General features: G+C 35.5%; 1 protein-coding gene and 1 long non-coding RNA gene across 3 annotated transcripts; one reads left to right on the top strand and one right to left on the bottom strand.

Annotated features, from left to right (window-relative positions):
* Positions 1-1,598: 1,598 nt before the first annotated feature.
* LOC148613084 (monocarboxylate transporter 4-like) lies at positions 1,599-19,525 on the top strand. 2 transcript variants are annotated; one of them, XM_088595118.1, is made up of 8 exons: positions 1,599-1,850; positions 2,311-2,454; positions 12,779-13,039; positions 13,325-13,519; positions 16,080-16,253; positions 17,624-17,668; positions 18,479-18,559; positions 19,071-19,525. In XM_088595118.1, exons 1-8 carry the CDS (start codon positions 1,670-1,672, stop codon positions 19,229-19,231), a joined length of 1,242 nt encoding a protein of 413 aa, XP_088451244.1. In that variant the 5' UTR covers positions 1,599-1,669; the 3' UTR covers positions 19,232-19,525. The 2 variants fall into 2 exon arrangements, with proteins under 2 accessions (XP_088451244.1, XP_088451245.1); XM_088595119.1 differs by lacking the exon at positions 19,071-19,525 and having other exon boundaries at positions 18,380-18,517.
* On the bottom strand, positions 3,011-4,027 carry LOC148613085 (uncharacterized). The gene is made up of 3 exons (XR_015924559.1): positions 3,860-4,027; positions 3,448-3,509; positions 3,011-3,081 (listed from the first exon to the last, which is right to left on the bottom strand). It is a non-coding gene; the product is annotated as an uncharacterized LOC148613085 (long non-coding RNA).
* Positions 19,526-19,983: the final 458 nt, after the last annotated feature.

Below are 19,983 nucleotides of genomic sequence, written 5' to 3'. Positions count from 1 at the left end.
CCCAAACTAATCACTCTGGTTGTCCTTATGATAAGACAATAGAAGTTCGTTTAAATGAATATTCATTCATATTGGAGAAAATCCAAGACTTTCGCGAGAAAGTATAAAGAGAATGGATATGGTGAGTGTGGAAAAAACAACCCCACCGGGATGTAAATTATCATCTCAAGGCCGACTGGTGGTTTATACGGTCTTGACTATCCTTGCGGATCTCGCACGACCGCCCCTTGCGGGCATTGTGTTAGTAGTTCGAGGTAGCGAAGCCCAGTCTTCGGGATACCTCACCACAGAACTCAGTCAGGGTATGTCCTACTAGCGGCTGGGCTGCTCTGTTGACGCTCTGGCCTACTCCCAGACCCCACGTGGATCCGAGAGCGTTTCCCCAGTCTAACTATTTGGGAGTACGTCGACGTGTAGAGTGATCATCTCAAGGCCACCTATTGGTCTTAATGAACGACGAGGAAACCCTCACACCATCGGACGGCTGTCCTCAAACAGCATTTTACACAGGTATAGCCAAATAATTGCTCCTATAGACTAAAAAAACATAAAAGTAAACAGAAATTCCTGAATTGGGACTGGCCAAAAATGCGGCGTGGTTAAAGTTTCACTTATGATCGTTGCAATTATTTGATGTGAACGAAGGGAACATTTTCAATTGATTTCAAATACCTACGGAATAATAGAATGTTTTCTATCTTAGACTGTTCATCGGGTAATTGCCAGTCAACTAATGAAGATCAACTCTCTCTTGCATGGGGTTTATTATTGTACTCGCTGTAAGACTTCAGCAGTATTCTGCTTTTAAAATTGCGGTCGTATTATGGTACATGGCGCTGTCGCTCACCTCGTCGGTTTTCATGTTAGACACTTCTTGCAATAACCAGAATATTAGTTTGTCGATCTTTATAAAAAAAATTACACTAATGCTCCAATCCACAAAAGAAAGATTGCTATTCATTTTGGAAGTTATGGCCCCAACCATTTAAGAATTATGACCCAAAAAGAACCATTTCATAGAAATTAACGATAAAACTACAGTAAAAGCACAGGAATATTTTCTATGATATTGTTCCACAATGGCCCGACTGGCTTTAATTTGAAGGGTCAAGACTAGAACATTATAGAAATTATGGACCGGAAATAAGCATTTTCCTCATTTACAGACAATTACTTGACTAAAGGATGGATCTCTATTGCAAGGTGCCCTTCTACCAAAGAAAGGCCTGGAAAGAATTTGGGAGTTAAAGACTTGAATCTTTTGTGGGACCAATGAGGGGCCTACAACAAACACTTTTAGTATGTCCGGACAAGGTGCCATACCACAAAAGGGACACTGGGATTGATTTCCTGTAGGGGTTGTGACTTGAGCCAAATAAGTTAAAAGGCCAAAATGGGAAACAAGTATGTTTTTTATATTAAAACGGATCAATGTGAAGTTATACCATAAAGTGACCCCAAAAAGTAGGTTGGGATTGATTTTGGAGGTATCGAATTTAATATTCGTGACTGAAATTTGTAAATCGATGTTAATTAACACAGTACATGAGTTCAATTTTCACTGACGCAATCAATACTTTGAAAACAAATACCTGGTAAATGGGACAAATAGCGCTATCACAGTTGCTCCAAAATTTTACATATTTTAATTATAAGTCTATTTTGTATAATGAAATCAAAGGTGTCGTCATTGCTACTCCTGATTGGAAGTTTTATTCTACATTTCATAGGATTAGGAGTATCTCAGTCTTTTGGTATACTTTATAGTGCACTCTTGGAAGTCTTTGATTCCGGAAATACAAAAACAAGCTGGATCGCATCACTGAACTCAGCTCTTTTTCTCGGATCTGGTAAGTGATTCATCCATTTTAATTTTATAGTCAACCATAAGGTATGATGTCTGAATTTTCTTTCAATTTTGTTTTGCCTCCTTTTCTTTCCGTCTTATAAGTTCCGACGTTTTGACTTTAGTTTCCAGTTGCGTAAAATGACGAATGTTAATCTTTGTTATAAACGTGTGCATGTGTTTATCTGCTGTGTTTATTAAAGCCAGTCTGGAATATATATTATATGTTTTTTTCTATTAGCGGGACCGTCATTTTTACGTGTTTTGACATTGGTCAGCGCAAATGAAATCGTGGAAAATGTGGATCTAGAGAAAGCGAGAAGTAACCCTCGAAAGTCATTGGACACGTATAAAGAAAGGCAGGAAAAAAATACGGATATTAAATATTAGTTTATTCTGAAAAATTATGATTGATTTTAAGTTATTCTTAAAAAAATACTTTTTGCATATCTTTTCTATCATAGGTTCGATTGGAGGAGTTCTGATTAGATATTATGGCTTCAAAAAAGTGGCATTGCTTGGGTCCGTAGTGGCATCAGTTGGCATGGCAACTAGTATGTTTGTACCATCAATATACTTTCTGTACCTTACTTATGGAGTAATCACTGGTAAGTCATAAGAATACTCAATTATATAGCAACAAAGAAATGATGGAAGTTCTTTTAAAACGACTCAATACATACACAAGTGAAAAGAAACACTTTCATTATATAAGGACACCTCCACAGAGCTTTCAAACTGTCAATGTTAGAAGTGCGTTCGAAAAAAAATGTTATAATGATTAATCTTAAATTTCACATCTGACATATTCTCATATATATGTATTTTCTGAAAAGAATACAAGTGCAGGAAAAAATGTTGACACAAATATGAGTTCGGCCCACTACTGAGATCTAATAACAAATTTAGATAATGATTGCAAATTGTAAAACGAGATGGTTTGATTTAATTCGTATCAATGATCGTTCGAGGCAGACTTGATTAGATGTACTTCTAATTTTCCGGTACTGCTAGAAGTAGTTTTAAATGCATTATAACAGTCGTTACACCACGTGTCGAATAACAAAAGTAAAACGGTTAATAGTGATATTATTTATCGCTTAAATTCATTAAACAATATGTAGTAGGGTTGGGGCACTAGGCCAAACAAAATCAACTGCTCACTACATGTATAACTACATTTATTGATTCGAGCACTTTCCGTCAACTTCGGAAATACAGGAAAGAAAAACACCCTGTAATATAATAATGACAATAAGCTACATATATGGAAAGTGTACACCATAATAAATAATAACACATAAAAGTACTCACACCTTAAAGCGCATAGCAGAGTTCTCTTAGAACAACTGGGCACTGCATTTTAAAAAAAATAACTATTTGCGTCATGTAAGTAGTGCATGTATCTACATTGTAAAATGAATATAGTACATTTTGCTAACTGTACACTGATTCTCAAAAATACAGATAAACTACTAAATCAATTATGCACTGTTCTAGAATTCACATTATACGAATTGCTTATATAACTACGCAGTTCAAAATATAGAAAATATGAAACACAATCATTCTGTTAAAATAACTTAGCAATTAAAGTATACCTTGTAAGTTTGTACAAAGGCTTTTTGTACGTCTGGAATAAACAGGTATCAAACAGTCATACCTACCGTACAATATACGAATCATAAATACCTTTATCAGAAATAGTGCTGGAGTAAAACAAAACGCATCATATTTATAAATAAATAGAGTTTAGATATTTAACACTTTACAAATGAACAATGTACATTCGCACATATTAGTGAATCAGGATTTAGATATTTTAACTTTTAAACCGCAATTGCTTTTTCTTTAAAATAAATTGCGTTAAAAATCTTTTTACCAACTAGCGCTCGTCAGTTACTCACTTCAATCGCACATCTGCTCAAAGCCACTCATTCCTATACTTATGCTAAATCGTGAATTTTAGAGCTAGACAATTAGAATAATTAGTAAAGAGAATGAAAAACTAACCTGGGAATAAATATTGAATGAGTATGCAAAATTCTACAATTCTCTCTGTAACATTAGCACATCTGATCAGCTCGACTATTGAATTCCCTCTGACAAGATTCCCGCCGAATAATTTCAATATGAACTCAAACCAGTAAAATTCAATACCTAAAACACCTGACCAATTTCACACCTGAGTGAACCTGAAATACCTGAACTACCTGAATCTACTCCAAATACAAATATACCTTGAATAGGACACTACAATACAAATATAATCTGTACTGAAATATAAAATAATTAACACAATAAAAATGCACAAATAAACCTATAAATATACATACATACCAAAAATACCACCTTACCACACAATCCCCCAGCTGCAAAAATGACGTCCCGTCATTACAGCTAGTGTGGATGGATGATGTCTAGTACAGAAAGAGCTGCTTCTCTGGTTAAGCCAGTCTCTCTAAACAAAGGTGTCTGTGCTAAAGTTGTCAGATATTCAGCTTTCTGTCGCCACTCAGGTAAACTAGACGGTACGGCTGCCATGCTGGTTTCAAACTGTCCAGATCGAAGCCAGGCTGGTTGTCTTCGCATCCCACCAGACCGTTTGACATGCATGGGTGATGTCTGTTCTGACTCCCGAGACATATCATTATGGACGGAGTGACCATCAGTGATATCCTCAATATCATCGGAAGCGCTTCAATGTGACTCCTCAGATTGGGCGTCCCCAATTGAGCTGGCATTGCCAACCGGTACATCCATGTTAAACAGCAGGTGTCTCAGCAAGAGTTGATTCGCTGTCTAATGTCCACACGGACCCAACATCGGACTCCTCGGTTACTGTTGATTCAGTTTCATCAACTGATTCGTCTTCTGTTGACTTTAATCTAGTTCTTGGGCGTGGCACCTCTAATGCAGATGCCATATCCTTCTTTCTGGGTTGCCTGTGCATTTCTGGATGACTCCGCTGCTAGCTGATAAGCATGGGCTAATCTGTCACGTAGATCCTGTACATACTTTGTCATCGGCATCTTCTTGTCCTTGTGTAGGCCAAAGCAAGATCCAGTGGAAGTCGAGGATATCGTACGAATATAACAAAATATGGTGCAGCTCCTGTGGACTCATGATGAGTACAGTATATAGGCCTTGACCATGGGTGCAGTGCATTCCTTCCAGTTCGACTTCTGATGCGGCTCAAGGGTACCAAGCATATTCATCAAGGTCCTGTTGAATCTCTCCGGCATTCCATTGCCCATAGGATGGTATGGTGTTGTTCTCGACTTCTTCATTCCAAGTAAAACAGGTAGTTCCTGAATGACTTCGCTCTCAAAAGTTCCATCCTTGATCAGGATGAAGTTTCCTCGGAATGCCGTAATGGACTTTGAATTGGTCGAAGAGTGCCTTTGCAGTGGTTCTTGCTGTTTCATTCTTAGTTGGAATCGCTTGAGCATATCTGGTAAAGTGGTCCGTGATAATGAGGACGTGCTCATATCCACCCTTGGAGCGCTCCAACTCCAAGAAATCAATACAGTCAAGTTCAAGTGGGAAACTGGATTAGACGCTGACTAAAGGTGCTCTCTGACTGTCTCTTGGTGTTTTCCGCTTGATACATCTTCCACACTGACGTATCCAGTTGTCAACTGCACTATCCATCCTTGTCCAGTAGAATCTGTCTTTGAGTAAAGATAGGGTCCTATCTTTACCTAGATGGCCCATGTCATTATGAAGTGACTGGAGAACAGTGACTACATGTGCGGAAGGCAAAACCGGCTGTGTCTTGCGGTCATCGTTGATAATTACCTGTCGGTACAATACACCATCTTCCAGAATCAGATGATGGCATTGCTTCAATAATGGAGTTGGTCCAACTTCAGCTGTTGTAGGTTTCTTCCCATCTCTGACATGTTGTACGAATGGCTGTATAACTGGATCCATGGCTTGTGCCTTCTTCCAGTCAATGATGATATCTGGATATTCATCATCATTGTCATCTTCAACGACATCAGGGTTGACAGTAAGGCTCTCAACAAGTGACTTTGGTAGAATTGAGTTACAGACAGCTTGCACTGACTCCATGGAGATGGTCTCTGTCTCAATACTAGCTAAGTCGATGTCCTCTGACTGTGACAAACGGCTAAGTCCATCTGCGTCTCCGTTCTTTCTACCAGGACGGTACACAATGTCAAAGTTGAAAGCAGCGAGTACCCCAAGCCATCTGTGTCCTGCCGCGTCTAGTTTGGCTGTAGTAAGTACATACGTCATGGGGTTGTTGAGTACTTTGAAGTCGCTCCCATACAAGTATTCCTTAAACTTATCACACACCGCCCACTTCAAGGCCAGGAATTCCAACTTGTGTTAAGGGTATCGCTTCTAAGATTTAGAAAGACTCCTACTGGCATAACTGATGACTCTCTTTATCTTCTCCTGTTCCTGGTACAATACAGCTGCCAAACCGACTCCTGAGGCATCTGTATGTACTTCATAGGGAAAGTTACTGCTGGCATATCAAAGAATGGGTGCGGACAAAAGAACATCCTTCAAGTGTTGGAAGGCATGATCTTGCTCTGGTCCCCATTGCCATGGTTTCTGCTGATGTTTCTTCGATTTCTTGGATACAGGTGCTGGCATCAGGTCGATTAATGGCTTACAGATTTTGCTGAAGTTACGGATGAACCGCCTGTAGTAGCCCACAAATCCTAGAAATCGGCGAACATCTTCAGGGCTGGTTGGCCTTGGCCAGTTCACTGCTTTATCTGTCTTTTCAGGATCAATATCCACTCCACCTTCATACACAACATGACACACATACTTAACGTTCCTCTTAAAGAAAGAACACTTGTCATGTGCTAACTTCATTCCATGCTGTTTGATCCTTGTAAAAACCTTGTGAAGATTGTCCAGATGTTCCTGATATGTTCTGCCAAATACGATGACATCGTCTATGAAGATTCAGCAAATCTTGAGATGTAAATCAGACAAGCAGCCCTCCATCATACGCTGGTAAGTAGCTGGGGAATTTGTCAAACCAAACGGCATTCTGTTGAATTCATAGAAACCCAACGGACCAACTGTGAATGCAGTTCTCTCTTTATGGTCTTCTAAGATCTCAAGCTGATGATAGCCGCTCTTCATGTCTATGGTTGAGGAAAAGGTACTTCCTGCCAGAGATTCCAGCAGTTCTTCAATTCTTGGTAGAGCATAACTATCCTTCTTGGTATTCTTGTTTAGCAATCTGTAATCCACACAAAGTCGTAGTTTGCCATCTTTCTTCCTGACTAACACCACTGGAGATGCCCAAGGACTATGAGACGGTCTGATAGTGTTGGCTGATAGCAACTGTTTAAGGTGTTGTTTGACTTCATCGTACATGGCTGGTGGAACTCGCCAAAAACATTGCTTGAAAGGCTTGTCATCCAATAAGTCTGTCCTATGCTTCACTTCGATGTTACCAATGTGATGTTGTCTTTGGAAAAAATACTCTCATACGATTTGATCAACTGCATGCCCCTCTCAAGGTGCTCTGGTGTTAAGTCGCTTTTGTTGATCTCTATCTTGTCCAAAACTGATGTAGTGGATGGTATGACTGGTGCGGATTCCTGATGTTGAGATTCAATTGTGACTGGTTGGATCTCGCACAAGACTGCTTTCGGATTTATAATGATGGTTCTTGTTGTCACATTTGCAATATGCACATTTACTGTTCCTGTGTCCTTATATCTGTATTCGATCAGGCTTGGTTCAATATCTAGATCTTTGTAATTTGGCTGGTGTTTGGATGAGACCAACATGGCTGGAGTGGTAATGTATGGTATATCTCTATCTACGTATCCTGGAATCTTTATGGTTGTGTTAGGTCCAATGGTAACTGGTCGATTTACAGCATTCATGATGACAGCTAAGGTATAATGGTGTCGTGCAAGTTCTTTCTCTCTGAGTGTAATAGCTCAAAAAATCAAATACCATGGTGATGTAAGATCGGATCTATGTAAGTACTTTTCTCCATGCTGTTGTTGAAGTGTTCCCATAATGTGGTGAAGGATGTTGGTTCCGATTAACATTGGAATATGACTACTGTAATTGCTATCGGGAACAATTAAAAGAATACATGGATGGATCTCCTTCCGTTGTGGCGACTGTAACCCAGCTTCAATATAGCCCTCATACGGAAGTTGCTGTCCATCTGCACATTCAATGTCTAGTAGAGTTGTAAGTTTTTGCAATGGTATGGCTTCTAAATTGTTCCTATAATAAGTACGGCTTAAAGTTGAAACTGTTGAACCAGTGTCTAGTAGACTCTTTACATTCAAATCACTGAGTACAACCTCAGTCTCTGTTGGATGTCCAAACAAACTTGGTGGAATTGATGAAGGACCTTGTACTGTGGTTTCTGCTCCATAGACTTCTTCTCTCTCGTTTAAATATTGTTGATCCTTGTCTAGAATAGCAGTGCAACCCTTCTTAATATGACCATATTTTCCACATCTAAAGCACTTGGATTCTTGGGTTCTTGGTCTGCTCTTGGTATGATCTTGTAATGCTTGATCTTGTTGTGGCTGATCCTGATATCTTTGTCTCTGATGCTCATCTTGTTGTCTCCTCCTGTTCGGTCTATAACCTCCCTCTACCCCTTCTGCTGAATTGAGTTTCCCATCTGTCCATTCTAGTAGTGTCTTTTATAGAATCGAACTTGTGTCCTGAGATGTCCTTCAGCTCTGTCTTCAAACCAGTCCATAACATAGAGTGTAGCATTGTGTTTCTGTCTTTCTTATTAACTATTCCCTTCTCGACCCATGATGGCTTTGAGTCTGCAACTCCACCTAGTAACTGACTCATCCTCAGCTTGTCTGGCACGGTAGAACTGTGCAAGCAAAACTTCTTTCTTTTCAACATCTCCATAAATGCTGTCTTACCTGTGAATAATATCTGGAACGGAAGCATTTGGACCAAGCTGCATCGCTATGACTCCTGCGTCTCCTTTCAATTATCTCCTGATGGCGTAGTTCATGTTTTCATGGTCGTATAACTTATCTGCCATAAGTCCAGTATCCTCGTACCGCATAACTCGTCTCTCCTTTGTTGTTACTACCAGAGAAATTAGAAATTCTGGATGTTTCTCTAAACTTAACATGGGTCTTCTGCTTTCGTTCTTCAGTGTTAGTGTCAGACTCAACTTCAGTCTTTGGTTTTACCTCTCCGCTTGTTGCTAAATAACTCTTCATCCAGTCCTTTAAAGCCTCTGGGGTATCACCTTTAGGTAAATCTCTCATCTCTTTCTTCAGAAGCTGGAGTAAGGCAAAATCTTCTAAGGATACTTTTGGTTCCTCGGCATCAGTGTCAGCCATGGCGGGAATGTATAAGTCTCTGCTGAACACAAATAATACTCACCAATACCTACTAATCTACCTAAATACTTAATTATTTACTTAAAGAATACCCACTTACTTCAATTTAACTACTTAATTACTTCACAATAAACTGAAAAATACAAGTGAGACAAATTATTTCATGACAATATTATCAATCAAATTTAATAAATGAAATGTACAATAACTCACCCACTGGAAACGAACCTAAACTTGGATATGGGTAGCAAAGCTTATACGTCTACTGACCCATCTAAAACAATAAATAATATAAATGCATTTGGAAAACACTAATACTAGGTATATTGTATCAAAAATATCAAAGACAAAACTCACCAAGAGTAGATCAGGTTTCAACAATTATACCTAAACACCAACTGACTTGACCCAGCACAATACCAAACTAACTGATCAACAGAACTTACCTAAAACTTAACAAGTCCTGTAATTCGTATAAGATTTCCCTTGTCAAATACCAAAGACTAATGAAACAACTTAATAAGTGTTATACTGAGGTATTTGTGACAGGGTATGATGGTAAAGGATGTTAGTGCAGGATGTTAATGTTCAGAAATTGTCACATTAAGTGCACAACTATCACATCGTCACAACTATACATTAAACCTAGCTTTTACTATAAAGCTTATGTATCAACGTCAGACACTAGATAATTTTAGTGACCCTAAATGTATGGAACCTTATAAAATGCAGCTCTGTATATTAAATCATACTAAGTACACACATATATACATATAAGTACACAGATGTAAACAAAGACAAATACAGAAGTGACAAGTCAAACAGTACACTTATATACATACAACTAACACATACAAGTACTAAAGCTACCGAAGAAAAAAATGGTAAGGACTATGCGTGTGTATGTATACTATACACCAAGTAAGCAATGTTTAACTGTAAACTGACTTTGCTAAGTTACAAACAATCAATCAATCTATGGTGTATCAGTGTGTCAAATCATCATGTCAAAAATAAACTAAGTCCAACAAAGGCACAAATGTATAGCTTTTTACAAAAATATGCCTAAGTGTATGCGTGTATGTATAAATAAACTAAAACACACAAAATAAAATTTGAATTATGTAAAACTATACATATATTTCGTTGCCAATAAGTACAAACAAGTGTCAATATCTAGTATTTTCGGTTGACCTTGACCTCAGTGGCAACGCTCAAAAACAAAAATGGGGGGATAAGTCAGCAATGAGGTCTAAATTAGCATTCAAGTTCAACAATAACTCTTCATAGTGACAATGACTATCATATCTCTCAGAAATTCCACTGACAGACAGTTATAAATTTCAAAATTTAGTATATATATAAAAAACTTTTTATCATTTTTTTTTGTTTCAAAGTATTTCTCAAGACACAATGTCAAAATTGTCCAATATAATCAATCACTTGCTTTCCAAAATTAAGTCAATTTTTCGGAAATTCCACAAATAACAGTACTGTACAATTACAACTGCATTAAACAAACAACATAAAAAAAATTACCTTTAAATCAGCGGAATTAAATCCTGTGGAACATAACTATCTATAAATGAATCTTTGTTGACACTGGAAGTATTGAGAGCTCTCAGAATAGTGACGTCAAACGGAAATATACGCAATATTACAATACAAGTGTACACAGGTATGACATCAGCTGTTAGGTGACGAAATCACGTTGGGATTTTTACCAACTAGCGCTCCTCAGTTACTCACTTCAATCGCACATCTGCTCAAAGCCCCTCATTCCTATACTTACGCTAAATCGTGAATTTTAGAGCTAGACAATTAGAATAATTAGTAAAGAGAATGAAAAACTAACCTGGGAATAAATATTGAATGAGTATGCAAAATTCTACAATTCTCTCTGTAACATTAGCACATCTGATCAGCTCGACTATTGAATTCCCTCTGACAAGATTCTCACCGAATAATTTCAATCTGAACTCAAACCAGTAAAATTCAATACCTAAAACACCTGACCAATTTTACACCTGAGTGAACCTGAAATACCTGAAATACCTGAATATACTCCAAATACAAATATACCTTGAATAGGACACTACAATACAAATATAATCTGTACTGAAATATAAAATAATTAACACAATGAAAATGCACAAGTAAACCTATAACTATACATACATACGAAAAATACCACCTTACCACAAATACAAGTTAAAAGAAATGATATCAACAAACGATTATTTCTATGTTATTTCATACTTCAAGATATTAATAATTCGTGCCAATTATTAGAAAAAAAGCCAAAAAAAGCCAAAAAAAAAAAAATAATAAAAATAAAAAATAAACAACGAATCTTTTAAATATAAATATTACCTTTTCACCAGGCATTCTTCAACGGCTCGCTTAAGGATCATTCAAAAGTGTTTCTTAACTTCAGCATCAATTTAAATCTTTTAAAGAGTTATATTTATGATAAAAGTACCAATTATAGTTTGTTTGTATCTCAAGATGGGATAGCAATGTAATAAGTCAAAGCAATTAATCAAAAATAAATTCTGTTGAAAAAAACATTTCCACCATCTTTGTTCACTACACCCAGTCATTTTTCTTCACATTGCCAGGCTTTTTCTTTGCTTCTTTCAGTTCTTAAATTACTAATGAGGACATTCTGGGTACATTTTACACTATTTAGAAAGATGACAAAAATATGGACTTATCCTGATTCTTAGATGGACATGTACCTAAGAATATTCCATAATTATCTTTTCCCATTATATTTTTCTAGTGTTTTTATATTTTATTATTTTTCTGAATATTGCTTTTTAATCCCTAAAAGCTACACTACCAACAATTTAGGATGATTATAAATTCAATATTTTACGTATTAACTGTATTCAGTGACATCACATTGCTGTTATTTACAGTGAGATAACAATGCCGCCATTAAGAGTGACATCACATTGCTGTTATTTACAGTAAGATAACATTTAGAATGACATTAAAGTGCTGTTTTTTACAGTGAGATAACAGTTCTATCATTAAGAGTGACAATACATTACTATTATTTTCATTGGGATAACAGTGTTATCATTTAGAGTGGCATTACATTGCTGTTATTTACATTGAGATAGCGTTGCTATCATTTAGAATGACATTACATTGCTGTTATTTACAGTGTAATAATAATGACATTAGAGTGCAGTGCTATTATTAACACTGACAATACAAAGCAGGAAAGTACAACAATTTAACTAAAGTTAACTAAAGTAAAAGTTATTAGATCATGATGAGAGCGATGAAACAAGATATTTGTAATCCAGGCTCAAAGACTAGACCAAGGGAAAAGACAAAACACCAGAGATAACACACATTAAACAATACACGAAGAAACCTAAGAATAAATGAATCAATCAAGCTCCACTAAAAATGGGAGTATGGACCGCTAGGATAAGCGTCCTCTGCTTTTTAGGAATACCCACTGGGTTGCTCAAATGATGTAAGGATTCCATTGAACTACACCACTGTGAACAAATCTGTTCTAATGAAAAACGAGTTCATGTTAACGAGCAGTTTTCTTTCCTTAATCAAGGCATTGGAATGGGAATTTTGTATTTAGCGTCAGATGTAATCGTTACTATAGCTTTCGATAAACGACGTTCCTTAGCTGTAGCTGTTGTCAGTATTGGTGGAAGTGTTGGAACACTAGTAATGCCGCTGTTCACAACAATTTGTCTGGAGCTGTATGATTGGCGAGGGACATTTCTGATCTTATCTGGAATAATGTTGCAGGGAGTTGTAGCCGGTTTGCTGTTAAATGTGAAGTCAATAGAAGATCAATATAGTACAAAAGGTAAGTAATTAAACATCATACACAACACAAGGAAGAAGCAATACACTTATATAAGATCATGTCAACACATCAAACAACAGCAACCATTCTTTTCTTCATGTGATGTTTTACATCTTTAAATTCCGAAAATAAATTATTCTGTATTCCGGTATCTATATTGTGCTTGTCTCTGTTTTTTTTATGTCTTTTGATTACGCCTTTGAAAAAAAGTCTTCATTTGGACGCTTTGGTATGCTGTGATGGGGCAATAAAAATTTAATTATTACATTTTTAAAATTGCATCAGATGTACAACGCAAGCAACTTGGCACTATTTTAAAGCATATTTTCTGCACCAATGGTTTTATTTTGTTTACGACATCCGGTGGGTTGGTGGCGCTTGTCTACTTCATTCCATATGTGATGTTTCCGGATTTCATCAAGAAAAAAGGATTTAGCATTGAAGAATCAGCTTTAGTAATGACTATCTCTGGAATAACAGGTAATGTAAAAAAAAACATCATTCATATCATGAAAAATTGAAAATTTGAAAATTCATTTTTTTATGCAGTGTTTCTAATTAGTATATTACTCTATCAGGAATTACAGGCAATGTTCAAAACTTCTCACAAATGATCAGCAGTAAAATATAAAAAAAACTTTCTCATCATAGATAATGTAAAAAAAACAAACAGTCTGGAAAATCACAACAAAAAAAAAATACAGGTAATGTAAAAACAATTTGGTGAATCACAGGTAATGTAAATTACAATCTGGGAAATCACAGGTAATGTAACAATCTGGAAAATCACAGGTAATGTGGATAACAACCTGGAAAATTACAGGTAATGTAAATTACAACCTATAAAATCACAGATAATGTAACAATCCGGAAAATCACTAGTAATGTGATTAACAATCTGGAAAATTATAGGTAATTTAAATTACAATCTGGAAAATCACAGGTAATGTGGATAACAACCTGGAAAATCACAGGTAATTTAAATTACAACCTGGAAAATAACAGGTAATGTAAAATACAACATGCAAAATCAAAGGTTATGTAAATTACAATCTGAAAAATAACAGGTAATGTAAAAAAACAATCTTGGTAAGTATAGAAAATGTAGGTTACGACATGCAAAATCACTGGTTATGTAAATAACAACCTGGAAAATCACATGTAATGAAAATAACAGTCTTGAAAATCACAGGTAATGTAAATAACAACCTGAAAAATCACAGATAATGTAAATAACAATATACAAAATCACTGGTAATGTAAAAATTATGGAAATCACAGGTCATTTAAATGACAAAATGGCAAATCATAGGCTTTGTAAATTACAACCTGTAAAATCACAGTTAATATATCATCCAACCTGAAATATTACAGACGATTTGGAAATTCACAGGTAATATAGCTCACTATCTGGAAAATCACAAGAAATGTAATTTACAATCTGGAAAAGCACATATCATATAAATTGAAATATGGAAAATCACAGGTAATTTAGCTGGAAAAGTACAGGTTATGTAAATAACAATCTAGAAAATCAGAGGTAATGTAAAAAATCAATCAATGAAAAAAAGATAATGAATTAACAATCTGGAAAATCACAGGTCATGTAAATGACAAGCTGATAAAACCGGCAGGTAATGTAAATTACAATATGAAAAAAACACAGGTTATGTAAATTTCAATCTGAAATATCACATGTAATGTAAGATAGTAATCAAGGGAACCAAGGTTATAGCGGCAATGAAAAGAATGTAATCCAGGGACAAAGACCAGACATGGAAAACAGACATACACAACAAAGAACATAAAATAACTAAAATCATACATACAAAGTAACAAAAGCAAATGAGCAATTCGGACTTCACTAAAACTGGGAGCATGGACCAGGTGCACCGATAGGGTAAGCGTCCTCTGCTTTTCTGGAAACACCCGCCGAGTTGCTCATAGTCAAGCCCGGGGTAGACAAACGAGGAAAGGAAAACTATGACCCGTTGAATAAATCAGTTTTCATGGTGCAGATACACCATAACGATCCACGATGTCATGATGACGACCATAAAACTTCAGTAATGGTGACTTCAATCTTGTACCAACATAACCCTGTTCCAGAAGCCTATTTGTTTGAATTCTAGCGCGATACGAAAAGTTTCGGCAAGCTCTGGTATAACGTATGAGTTGTGATATGAACATTCCATACACAGGTGCTGAAGAGATGTTGCCACAGATGAAAGGAAAGTTGACAATTCTGAATGAAAAGTCATCACGTTTGTCGTAAAGTTTGGTCAATAGTTTTCCTTTACCATCGATTGGTAAGTGTAGGTCAAGATATGAGGCTGACTTCACAGTGTCTGTATTATCATTTATCTCAAGTTCTTTGGGGTAGATGCGATGTATCAAATCCCCGAAATTAGGATTGTTTAAAGATAATACGTCATCTATATAGCGGAAACTGAGATTAAAGTAAATTACAATCTGAAATATCAGAAATCACGTGTTTTTTTTACTTTAGCGTAGATCTGGTATAATATTTGAAATAATCTCATTAACTACAATCTGACATTCTTCATCCGTTTAGTTTGTTGTCTCTTTGACATATTGTACTCAGGCTATTGTACTCAAGTAACATTTGACTGTTGGTTATGCAAGGCTTTCTTATTATTATATCGCTGGTATAATATGTAACATGCAGTTTGCGAAACTTCCCATACCACACGCTATGTGTGCGTTCAAAGTAAAAAAAAAATTCCTAACTGCATACGCCATTCTGAAGGATGTCACTTCCGACAGAACTGTTTTGAGTCATTCGTGTATCAGAGTATCTACATATATATGACGTCGTTGACGGTGTTTCTTTTAAATGCTTTAAGATTATCTGGTGAACCACGAGTGATGTTTACAACCATCTCGATAATCACAAGCAATTATCTTTGACCAATCCCGATTATCGCATAGATTGTTATATTATCTTTTTTCAGAACCCTAATCTAATCTGACTGCAATTAATGATGGGTTTTATTTATTTTTTTGTAACGTTTTGTAGGAATCATTGGTCGAATAATGATTGGCTTTATAGCTGATTTTCGCTGCGTAAATCGATTTATTTTAAATGGTGTTATTCTGATGATTGGGGGATGCTCTTCAGTACTTGTGGTATTAGTTGACCAGCAGTTAGTATGGTACATGTCATATGGTGCAGTTTTAGGTATATTTACTGGTAAGATTTCCCCTTTGACGTATAATTTATACAGATCCTACTTTTCCAGTACCCTTCCAAATAAATACAATGGCAGATATTTATCCGTCATACATATATATAATAACGCATTAAAACTACTAATTGCTCATCGAGTTAATAACTATTTGTCTGCTTACAAATTTTTGGCTCTCTTTTAAACCATGTATTTGAATTTCATCATGAATTTTTAACGTGTCATCTTGTTTAGAAAGTTCTTGTATCTGTTACAAACTTTCAAGTATCACAGTTTTCAAAACCACGGAAACACTGAGTCTTCATTCTTTTGCACATGGAATAACTGTTCTGTGCCGTGTTTGACTTTCATGCAATTTCAATGTTTGGCCATTAGTACTTCTTGTAGATCTTGTTAATTACTGACCCTTGTGCAACCAATTAGCTACAAAAATAACTCGTTAGTAATGATTAAAAGCCTATCAAACTAACGCAAGATAAAAAAACATGAATGTAAGTCCAAAATATTACAATTTCTTACAAGATCTTAATTCTATAATGGCATAAATTAACGTTATGTCCAACGTTTCATGTTTAGGCCGAAAAAGTCGCAATTTTGTGTCTATTTATCAAAATTTTGATTGAAACTTACTGACTCACGATGAACATATTATTTGTGCTAACGTGTAATTTTCACGGGGTGATAATTTAAGCGTATTGTTGTGGTTTGTCTAAAAGAGTAATAAAAGGAATCAAGATTTTTTTCGGAAATCAAACGAATGTAATCCAGGGACCAGACCTGACATGGAAAACTGATACACAACACAAAGAACATAAAATAACCAAAATAGTACATACGAAGTAAAAAAAAGTAAATGAGCAACTCGGACTCCACTAAAAACTGGGAGCATGGCACAGGTGCATCGGTAGAGTAAACGTCCTCTTCTTTTCTAGAAACACCATACGGTATTTTGACTTTAAAACAAACTAAACGTTAGAGAACCAACAATGGCACAAAATGGGTGTTTGATAATTTTCTGTTCAAACATTCCAAAAGTGATCCCAGGTGAGCCACATTCTTATTTTAACTACTATAACTAGACGTTGCGATGATCGAGCGAAACAATTTTTATGGGATAAAAGAGTACATGAAACTTATTTAATAAAAAGATGTTCCATTGACTAAAACCTTGATACTGTTTCGACAATAACGTGCGCAACGCCTTTATGTATTTACTTCGGAAGCTGCAAGTGATATGTAATGCCTTGTAACATGTACACATAACACCACAAATTACAATATTTAAGTTAGATGGGCATTTCCATATATTTGTTATTCATAAAACCTATGTAAACTATCTTTACCTTCTTTATGTTTTGGGATATATCTTTTTCAGGTACTTTTGCTTTTCTCCAAACACTTCTTACGGCCGATTTGATAGGTAATATCTCTTTTTGATGTTAAAAAGTTCAATCGAAAAATGTATTTATTTTGATTACGAAATGAAACAGAGAGCTTGACATAAGGAACACACTTCGGTCACACAGAAATCTGCTTTTAACATGACCGACACATCAAACAGACCATATATCTTCATAAATAGAAGAGTTTTATTTAATTATATTTTAACAATCGACTTTTTTTTTTAATTGTCTACACAATACTTTTGTAGCAACATCACTGTTTCTTCTATGTATGGAGTCATACGTTTTTTCTAGAAATTTCTATTCCTATGTCGATTTCTTGTTTATGCTAATTGGCATTCCTTAAAACCATGCAATAGGTCGGAACTAGGTTGCCAAAACATTCTACGGTTGGCATAATGAGATATTTTACACAAAACTAAATGGGAAAATTACAAACATTTGTTCTGAAAAGAAAGGTTTTGATAAGGGGATCATCTTAAAAGAAAAATAACAATAAAGTCGATAAGCCAAAAGTGGTAAATTTCAACCTCAGAAACCAATGTACTATTAACTTTCAAAAGTCATCAACAATTTCTTGCGCATATTAAGAGGGAACCACTGTGAGGATAACATTATACAAAGACACAAACATTAAACAATAAACAGAAACAGAAAACGTGCTTTAAATATTTTCAGACGCATTTAGTAAAAAATAAACACTGTCGAATTGTGTATTGTCTTATCAGGTTACACTAGTATACGACAGATAAATAAAAGCTAAGATGTGGTATAGTTTTCCAAGACAGACACATGGTGCAATACATTAATTTTTAATGCTTTTAAAGGGGAAGACAATTTAAGCGTTGCCTTTGGTATGGTATTATTGTTTCATGGCATATGTAGTCTTGTCGGACCACCTATCGTAGGTAAGTAGAATATGTGTTACTATCATATTTTGTCATATGGTTAGATATCAGTTTGAATAACATTCAAAATTCAAAACCTAGATAAGCCAAAGTAACAGAACAGAACCAGGTTCAATTGAAAAAACCCTAGAACACTATTTAAACACAAAACTTTGAATTCGAAAACAAAATATTTGTAACATTGACTATTGTACTGGTTGGGTAAGAAGTCTCTGTTCAAACTATTAATCGGTGTATTACTTTTATATTTCTCCTTAAAATAAAAATAAAGATATTTATCAAATTTTAAAGTTTGGCTTTTCACCCTTTGACCTTAAATACGCTTTCCTATGAAAACGCAAGTCTACCGATTGGTCAAATACTGGTAACTTCGAAAATCTATAAAAAAATGAAATCGAATCTCATGTTAAATCATTTTCTAATGAACAGAAGAAAACTATGGGTGAAAGGAACATATTCTTACTGCGTCGGCCATCTTTTTAAAAGATAACACGTGTTTCTTTTTATTTAGGCTTAATATCAGACATATATGGTAGATACGATGAAGCCTTTATTTTTGCTGGATGTATTTTTTTCTTGGGTGGTTTCACATCATGTTTTACACCATTACACAGAGGGTTAGGTTCGTCAGGCAATTACAACTTTAAACCACAACATTCTCAGCAGCAGTAACTGCTAATGGTGAACAGTGGTAAACCGTTGACAGACCGATTAACGTGACTTAATAATCCACTGGCGTTTTATATACATTATAGCTCATGTCACATCCACAACGTCACCTTAAGATCTACAAAAAGTATCGAAGCCGAACAGACCATTAACGCATTTGTACTGTACATTAACCATGTGAGGCCTATTTTTATTTGATTATTTGTAAATCGTCTTTGAATTTTAGCGTTTTCTATTCTTACACTTGTACACGTTGAATGTCTGAGATTTTGTTAATTACTTAGAATAGAAATTCTTCTCATTACTAGTTTCACTGCCCTACACTTATTGAAAGGGGCCTGAATTTGTCATTCTGGTAAAATGAATGTAAGTTCAATAGACCTAAAATATGATTCTGCACAGAACGTCATATGTTTCACTAACGTTTGAAATATGCTACAACATGCAAAGTAAAGAAACTAGAACTTTCAAAAGATATAACAACTTACTTGCAATCCTGATATGCATGTTCTGTTGCGTCAAACTATCATCATTATATGTCTATGGAGTCCAGCGCTCAGGATTGTATGTCTATGGGCATCAAGCTATCAAAATTGTATGTCTATGGCGTCCAGCTATCAGAGGTCTCAGATTGTAGAAATTCTTCACAAAATGTAATTGAATAAATAATACTGAAAATCCACATTTTTACCTTATCTGCTAACTGACAGCATGGAGGCAAATTACTCACACATGTAAACAATATTCATATACTT

This window comes from Perna viridis, chromosome 7, assembly GCF_037379345.1.
Source record: "Perna viridis isolate PV_CMFRI_1.1 ecotype Kerala chromosome 7, ASM3737934v1, whole genome shotgun sequence".
In the NCBI taxonomy this organism is placed as follows: Eukaryota; Metazoa; Mollusca; class Bivalvia; order Mytilida; family Mytilidae; genus Perna; species Perna viridis.
This window is presented reverse-complemented; position numbering and strand designations above follow the sequence as displayed.

Coding starts and splice junctions, on each gene's coding strand:
- LOC148613084 (XM_088595118.1), top strand. CDS start 1,670: ATGAAATCAAAGGTGTCGTCATTGCTACTCCTGATTGGAAGTTTTATT. Junction 13,040..13,324: donor AGATCAATATAGTACAAAAG/GTAAGTAATTAA, acceptor AAATTGCATCAG/ATGTACAACGCAAGCAACTT. Junction 17,669..18,478: donor TCTTACGGCCGATTTGATAG/GTAATATCTCTT, acceptor ATGCTTTTAAAG/GGGAAGACAATTTAAGCGTT.